Raw genomic sequence first — 8,576 nt, forward strand, 5'->3', positions numbered from 1 at the left:
GGGCTGTGCTGAAATCTGTAACTATTTGAGCTAACACCTCTCTGCTAGCTCAGCGCTAGGACTGACCATGCCGTAAAGTGATGCCACATGCGTGACGTCACTTGGGATGCAATACTGACAATAAATGTGTATTTTAAACAAATCTAGTGAGTCTAAAAAATCAAACCAAGTGCCGTTTGAAATGATAATTTATCCTGCCTTTAGGAAAATTAAAATGAAAAAATATAAAAAATGATATCCAAAGCAATGGCTGCATCTAAGGTGGATCTCATAGTACCACCAGAGAGTTCTGCCTGCTCTGCACTGCTTCGTTGGCGCCCCCTAGAGTGCAGTACCACCCGGAAAAAGCCGCCAGCTTTCCCTCTCCTCATAATAGAGACTCTCTGGTAGCGCCCAATAAACGGCTCTAGGCATTCGTAAACCACGCCTCAAATACGAGAAAATGCACACCTAGTTCCCAGACCACCATCTCATCGAGGTGTGGACGCGTCAGCCAGGCTACATGTCTACTGGAAAAAATGAGAAATTGTTTCGGTAAATCAAAATTATGACTTTGAATCTCATAATTATGACTTTCTATCTCATAATTGTGACTTTGAATCTCACCACCAATCTTTTTAGCGGTGAGAGTGGGAATCGAACTGCCAACCTTCCAGTTTTTGGACGACCCACTGAGCCGCGGCCGCCTAATATAACAGCATATTTTTCCCCCTTTCTTCCTCCTTCTCGGCCAGTATTTTAATTTAGCCAGGATTTAATCAAAGTCAAAATTTTTCATGTTTCAACTTTAAACTTTCACCAAATGGAGACATTTTTAAATCCAGGTTAAAAACATTTCTGTTCTCATGTGTCTATGCATGAAATCTGCACGATATCTTTTAACTTATCTGGACTGTTGCTTGTTTTTAAATTCATTTAAATTATTTTGTTTCTCTTTCTATTCTTTTATGTATTCTTAATGCTTCTTCCACTCCCTGCTGCAATGCTTTTATTTTATGTGAAGCACTTTGAATTGTTTTGTGCATGAAATGTGCTACAAATAAACTTGATTTGATTTGTTGTTTTCTGTGTCTGCAGTGAGAAGCTGAGGATTCGTCAGACGAGAAGGAGAAATGAACCTCCTTCAACTTCTCGGCGCAACAAGAACCTTTCGGAGCCTTTCTTCCCCGGCTCCGGCAAAAACGCGCTCGTCATCACCGGAGGATGGCTGGTGAGACCCGTTCTGCACCAATAATCTGTCAGACTTTGGTTTTAGATTCATTCAAAGTGTTTCTGATGTCCGTCTCTAACTTCATTCTTACAAAACGATACGAGTGGAATGAATTCATATCGCATGTAGGCACATATTTGTGTTCAAAATGACATTTTTAACTGAATTTGTAAAAATATAGGCTGTGTTCGAAACCACATACTACATACTCATCGATCAGACAGTATTCAGAGCGTTTACCCACAATGCATTTCGCTCCTGCCCGAGCCGAAATCAGCCGGCCTGAAGCTGATTTCTCTTAAGCTCTAAACTCTGTGAACTTTAGCAACATTTGAAACATTTTCAGGTGAGAAAGTAGTCGTTTAGATCCCCAACGTGTTGAAAACCTGACAAAATACCGGCTGTTTACAATTTTGTTCCCACGAATTCGGCGCTACTAAAGCTAGCCGCAGTGAGCAACGCACTTCTGGTTATTTTCACAAAATAAAATACCCGTTGCCTTTTATCATAGGGAAAGCCATTATGATACAATTGGTGCTTTTATTTTGAAAACAGGAAGTGAACCTACCCTCGTTGTAGCTAGCTTGAAACTGCCGTTTTGACAGGAAATGACGATCGGCGACGTCAGGTTACGTTGCATCTTGGGTAGTTTGAGTATGAGTAGTAACCTCATGATGCATACCCAACATTTAGGAGAATCTAGTATGCATCCGGGAACTTAAAAAAAGTTAAAGTTAGTAGGAGAAGTAGGCGGTTTGGAACACAGCCATATTTCACATTTCCCCTCCTCTCATCAGTGAGTGCGGCGCCCCCTATGGGCCGGCCGCCACTATTCTGGACATATTAGCAAAGAACTGAAAAAAACTGCTAATAATATGTTAGAAATGGCCAGTGATGTTGTTTCTTCAAACTCAAGATGGCTTTTTCGTTTTTCTTCCGACAGAATGAGATTCTTTACGAAAAGAAGAAGAAGCGGCGCCGCCTCCGTCTTCGTCTTCGCCGCCTGGGAAAGCAACCTGCTCCCAGCAACCCGCAGGACGGCCAGCCGATGGACGACTTGGAGAAGGAGATGAGACAGGTAGGACTCAGCGCGTCGACCCGGAAGCTGCGCAGCGTTGCCGCGGTGATGTCAGACGGTGAAACGGGAATGCTCTTCCCCCGCAGGTGGACTTTGTGGACATGGCCTGTGAGTGCGAGTCGGTCATCTGCTGCCGTGTCACGCCGAAGCAAAAGGCCAACGTGGTGAGTTTGGTGAAGAAGTACAAGAAGGCCGTGACGCTGTCCATCGGAGACGGAGCGAACGACGTCAACATGATCAAGAGTAAGAGGCGGGGACGGGCCTGGTTCAATTCAATTCATTTTTATTTATATAGCGCCAAATACAACAAATGTCATCTCAAGGCACTTGGATAATAAAATCCAATTCAAGCCAATTGGAGTTCAATTAATTGTAATCATAATTATTCATAAAATAATCCAATTTGTTCATATAGAGCCAAAATAATTTCCTAGCTAAGGAAACCAACAGATTGCACTGAAACTTTTAGTCTATTGTTATGTTAGCGGGGTGTGAGTGAGACTGCATTTGCACACAGATAAGCTACATAGCAGACTTTTGTAGTGATTATTTGCTGGGTATGTATATTTATTGATTTATTTATACTGTAGTCATGTGACTATAGTGACCTTGCCGTAGCTTAGCTTTAGCTGAATTGACGCCGCTGGTTTCGCCGCTCCTGTGGGCCCCCCCTGATTCCTCTCCCCGTCCCCCTCCAGCTGCAGATATCGGCGTGGGCATCAGCGGTCAGGAGGGCATGCAGGCCGTCATGTCCAGCGACTACGCCTTCGCTCAGTTCCGGTACCTGCAGCGCCTCCTGCTCGTGCACGGACGCTGGTCCTACATCCGGATGTGCAAGTTCCTGCGTTTCTTCTTCTTCAAGAACTTCGCCTTTACTCTGGTCCACTTCTGGTACTCGTTCTTCAGTGGATACTCCTCACAGGTCAGCAGCTCTGAATACAGTTTGGTCTTCTTCTTCTTCCACCTTGGTTTTATAAAAACCAGGGCTGGGCAACGATTAAAATGTTTAATCTAATTAATCACATGATTTCCCTGATTAATCACGATTAATCGCATTTGTACGCAGAATCTAAAAGTAGTGTATAGCTTTTAGCATTTAGTTTTATTTTAAATGTGCTGCCATATGAATGAAAGTGCCATAACATTTGTTGTGCAAACACACTTTTAACATCAGCATCTTTCTGTAGTTTTTATGTAGAAGCCTCGCTCCACTGTCTGTTTCCTTGAATGACTTGCTGCTATCAGTTGTGTGTTTTGCCTTTAAGTGATATTTTAGACTGGAACTACTACGCTGAGAAGACAATTCAACTTGGCAGTGTTTACAGATGACTTTGGTTCTGTCGACTCCGCCGTCTGGAAGAACTTTAAAATGAAAATGGCCGAGTAAAAGTTCCGTACCCTTCTCCAGGTTTGGTGGATCCGCCGATTACTTTCTTTTCCTGTTCCGCAGCAGACAGCAGCAGACTTTTACAAAATAAAAGCCTGTGAGCAACAGACTTTTACAATAATAAAATAAATAATAAAATGTACAGAGGCTATAGTCCTCGCCCAGCCCTAATATGAACAGAACGCCGGCTCCAGAGCAGGACTTTTCTTCGGCCGCTGAAGTTTGTCCTACATTCTTTCACTTTATGTTTAACTGTTTGGCTGCTAAATGTCACTACATCTTACTCACTGAATCTTTGAAATTGTCAGATCATCTCAGGGGAATCGCCTCCCAAAAAGTCTGTAAAGTCGTTCTTCTTGTCTGGACTTCCTAAATGCTTCTGCGGTTGATGCTCAGTTTTTGTTCCGTTGGGTCGGGCTCATGTGATGCAGATTCATCTTTTTTGCACATTCGTTTACTCACGAATTACACTACAGTAAATTATATATATATATATATATATATATATTTTACACTATAATAACTAGTTTCCTTTCTGCAGATTGCCTATGAAGACTGGTTTATCACACTCTACAATCTGGCTTACAGCAGCATGCCTGTTCTACTCGTTGGACTTCTTGACCAGGTACAAACTGGCGTTGTCATGGATACGGAGGGCAGGAACGCGGTATTTAGGATAAACTGAGGCTTAACTTTGCTAACTTGCCTCCTTCTCGTCCCTCTGCAGGACGTGAACGACAGGCTGAGCCTAAAGTTCCCCAAGCTCTACGTGCCGGGCCAGCTGGGCACATTGTTCAACTACAAGAACTTCTTCATCAGCCTGTTCCACGGCATCTTCGTCTCGCTCATCATCTTCTTCATCCCGTACGGCGCCTTCCTGCAGACGATGGGGCAGGACGGGGAAGCTCCCTCCGACTATCAGTCCCTCGCCGTGGTAACGGCCTCGTCCCTGATCTTTACCGTCAACCTGCAGGTGGGTCGCAGCTTCGGGACTCAGAGCAGCCGGAGTTTCAGGGTTAAAGGAGGCCTTTAATGCCTTTAATGCCTTTTAATGACGTTCTCTCACATCTCGCCTGTCAGATCTCTCTGGATACCTCCTACTGGACCTTTGTGAACTGCTTTGCGGTGTTGGGCAGCATTGCCATCTACTTTGGGATGATGTTTGACATCCACAGCGCGGGGATCCATGTCATCTTCCCCACAGTTTTCACCTTCACAGGTTAGTCAGCAGAGTTTCCTCTTATTAAAGAGAATAAAACGGCTGAAAATACTCCTGACAAAGAAACTGCGGTTCCTTTGAGCTTCGGCTCCATTCTCTGCTGCTCTTTTTGCTTGGTCTCGCCCCTTTTACCCAGAAGCACTTATTAGACAATCCAATATTTGTTCTGTATTAGTTCAACGCTTTCAGTTTGGTTACAACAACAGAGGTGGGTAGAGCAGCCAAAAACTGTACTCAAGTAAAAGTAAAAGTAGTCATCCAAATAATTACTTGAGTAAGAGTAAAAAAGTGCTCGGTGAAAAAACTACTCAAGTCCTGAGTAACTGTTGAGTAACGTCTGATTTATTTGTTAACACAAGCATTCAATCAGACAAAAATACTGAATAATCATCTTTAGGCAAATTAGAGTTCATCCAATTGATCAAATAAATTAAAATGAATTCATTAATTACAAAATAGCTTAAATTAAAATAATCCAGGTAAATTCAAGAACTTCAATAAAAAATAAAAGAGACTTAGGAAATGTTTAAAACATATGTAACCCATATGTAACCTAAAAAACAAACATTCACCTATCCATGGGGGGAAAAACGAGTTTAGGAAACTTAGCGCTACATGTTTCCTCAAGTTAGATGTTGAGTTTCTGCTGAAATGTGCGTTTGTTTTGGTTGACACAGAAGACACATAATGTAGCTGCTGTTTCTCACTCTTTGTAAGGTAAACATGCTTTCAGTATGAGGCCTCGTCTGCGTCTTCATTTCCCACCGTTGGTTCTGACATTTTTCATCTGTTTCTTTCTTTGTTTGCTACGACTGCTAATGCTAGCTTAACCATGTCAGAGTATTGACTGCAGTGGAGAAGAAGAAAGAAAAGCAGTTTCTTGCCACCTTGCAGCTGTATTCACGTGTGCATATTGTGCGTTTTTAGGTGCAGCGTCCAACGCTCTGCGCCAGCCGTACCTCTGGTTGACCGTCCTGCTGACGGTGGGCATCAGCCTGCTGCCCGTCATCTGCATCCAGTTCCTCTATAAAACCATTTGGCCCTCTGAGGGAGACGAGGTGAGACCCCCGGCTAATTCCCAGCCTCGTACAGAAAACGGGGCTTCTAAAAAGATGGAAGATTTGGTGCTTGAAATATTGTAATTAGGGCTGGGCAACGATTAAAATGTTTAATCTAATTAATCACATGATTTCCCTGATTAATCGCATTTGTACGCAAAATCCAAAAATGAATCCAAAAGTAGTGTTTAGCATTTAGCATTATTTTAAATGTGCTGCCATAAGAAAGTGCCATAACACTTTTTTACAGAATAAAAGCCTGTGAGCAGCAGACTTTTACAAAATAAAAGCCTGTGAGCAGCAGACTTTTACAAAATAAAAGCCTGTGAGCAGCAGACTTTTACAGATTAAAACCTTCGTTAATGCGCAATAAAATATTTATCGGCGTTAAATAATTAACGCCCGGCCCAAATTTTTAATAATCAAGCAGCAGAAATAAATAGCCTTACAATGAAACTGTTTAAACTACTACAGATGATGTGTTCTGTCCCTCTAAAATGGCAAAGGAAAAACGGTAAAACCGCATTTTTATTGCCTGCTTTTTTTCCCATAATGCATCAGATCCAGAGAAACCGGAAGAAGTACGAGATGGAGCTGGACGAGGAGGAGAAGAAGAAGAAGAAGAAGGAACCAACGGCCTTCCAGCGAGGCCGGCGTTCCCGCCGTTCCGCCTACGCCTTCTCCCACTCCCGCGGCTACGCCGACCTCATCTCCTCCGGGCAAAGCATCCGGCGGCGCCAGACCACCCACCACGGACCCCAGGACCGCATCAGGGAGCTCCCCCGGAGGGAGGCCGAGAACATCTGAGCGCCGAGGCGGAGCGAAGCGGCGGCCGAGGAGGTTTTTAGAACGCGGGAGCGGCGAGCTGAAAGGGCGAACATCAGAAACGCCCCTGAAGCTGCTCGGGTCATGTGACAGACGACTCTAACGGAGCGCTTTCCAAAGTCTGCAGCCTCCCGTTCACCTTCATGCACAGACTCCCTGTTCGCTACGCAAAAACAGAAGAAGAAGAAAAACTCACCGAAGAAACGACCGCCGTCTCTGGGGTTAGATGCCGCGCAGCTCCTGTGGGGCTCACAATGTTCTTTAACTCAGGATTTTTTTAGATGAAAGCCTTATTTTTAGTAAGTTCACCACCTGATGTGCTGTTATTTAACGACTAAGTTTTAGCTTCGTGTCCACAGAAATCTATAAACGATATTCCACTTAATCCCGTCGGAACGAACCAGATGAGACTTTGTTTGAGCCCAAACATTAAGGTGGGACGAAGCTAAACTTGTTTTAATGTTTTATTCTAACCGGCGGTGGGGTGACGGACACCAGGCTTTAGGTGTTCAGCTGTTAAAGTGTCTTAATTTAAAAATAAGGTGCGTTTCTCCTGCTCTGCCCTGTCAAACCTGTCGTACTTAAGCACCAGTTTGAGTGGTATTGTCCTTTAAAATCTTCTGAACGGCTCCTTCTGTTGGTCCTGGACTTCACGTCCTGTTCTACGTTACATTCCCTCGTTCACAAACTTTTTTTTAACCATTTGTGGAATGAGAATTCAGCCAGTTTTAACTTGTAACAGCAGCTTTTGATTGCACCAGTCTCCTGTTTTCTTTCCATCTTTTAAAAGTTCTTAAAAGCTAAATCACATGTTCCTTAAGTTAATTAAGATTTTCCGTTTGTTTTTTTTGTGTGTCACTGGTTTGTTTACAGCTTACCTGAATGAGATGCTCGTCTTTTTGTCAGACCTGTTATCAGATGGAGGATATCTGGGAGACGGCATTGAGCCAAATGGATAATCGTTCTTATTCTGTTACTGATTCTTCTTCATGCTATTCTTACCGTATGTGTTTTATCGCTGAGTGAATGGTGGCAGGCGATCAACACTGCAGGTTGGTCTCTGTCACGTGATGCGGTTTTATCATGAGGTTATTAATAAAAGCCAGCGGCATATTTAAAACTCTGACTTGAGTCTCGTTTTTACGGCGCTGCAGGCACTGAATGTATCAACGGAAAGAGGAAACATTTTGGATTCGAGAGCATAAAGTGTCAGAAAACATGGACTGTGTTAGAAACCGCCTACTTCTCCTACTACTCCTACTAACTTTTTTTAAGTTCCCGGATGCATACTAGATTCTCTGAAATGTTGGGTATGCATCATGAGGTTACTACTCATACTCAAACTACCCAAGATGCAATGTAACGTGACGTCGCCGATCGTCATTTCCTGTCAAAACGGCAGTTTCAAGCTAGCTACAACGAGGGTAGGTTCCCTTCCTGTTTTCAAAACAAAAGCACCAATTGTATGGTAATGGCTTTCCCTATGATAAAAGGCAACTGGTATTTTATTTTGTGAAAATAACCGGAACTGCGGCTAGCTTTAGTAGCGCCGAATTCGTGGGAACAAAATTGTAAACAGCCGGTATTTTGTCAGGTTTTCAACACGTTGGGGATCTAAACGACTACTTTCTCTCCTGAAAATGTTTCAAATGTTGCTAAAGTTTACAGAGTTTAGAGCTTAAGAGAAATCAGCTTCAGGCCGGCTGATTTCAGCTCGGGCAGGAGCGAAATGCATTGCTATTTTCACAAAATAAAATACCCGTTGCCTTTTATCATAGGGAAAGCCATTACCATACAAT

At 43.3% G+C, this 8,576-nt stretch overlaps 1 protein-coding gene across 1 annotated transcript; it reads left to right on the forward strand.

Annotated features, from left to right (window-relative positions):
- The first annotated feature begins 502 nt into the window (after positions 1-502).
- On the forward strand, positions 503-7,521 carry LOC142373301 (phospholipid-transporting ATPase IC-like). The gene is made up of 10 exons (XM_075456505.1): positions 503-534; positions 1,078-1,210; positions 2,154-2,288; positions 2,375-2,531; positions 2,987-3,210; positions 4,217-4,300; positions 4,403-4,648; positions 4,756-4,894; positions 5,822-5,952; positions 6,514-7,521. The coding sequence occupies exons 1-10, from the start codon at positions 503-505 to the stop codon at positions 6,757-6,759; spliced, it is 1,527 nt and encodes a 508-aa protein (XP_075312620.1). The 3' UTR covers positions 6,760-7,521.
- Positions 7,522-8,576: the final 1,055 nt, after the last annotated feature.

The sequence above is a fragment of the Odontesthes bonariensis genome, chromosome 22 (assembly GCF_027942865.1).
Source record: "Odontesthes bonariensis isolate fOdoBon6 chromosome 22, fOdoBon6.hap1, whole genome shotgun sequence".
Lineage (NCBI taxonomy): Eukaryota > Metazoa > Chordata > Actinopteri > Atheriniformes > Atherinopsidae > Odontesthes > Odontesthes bonariensis.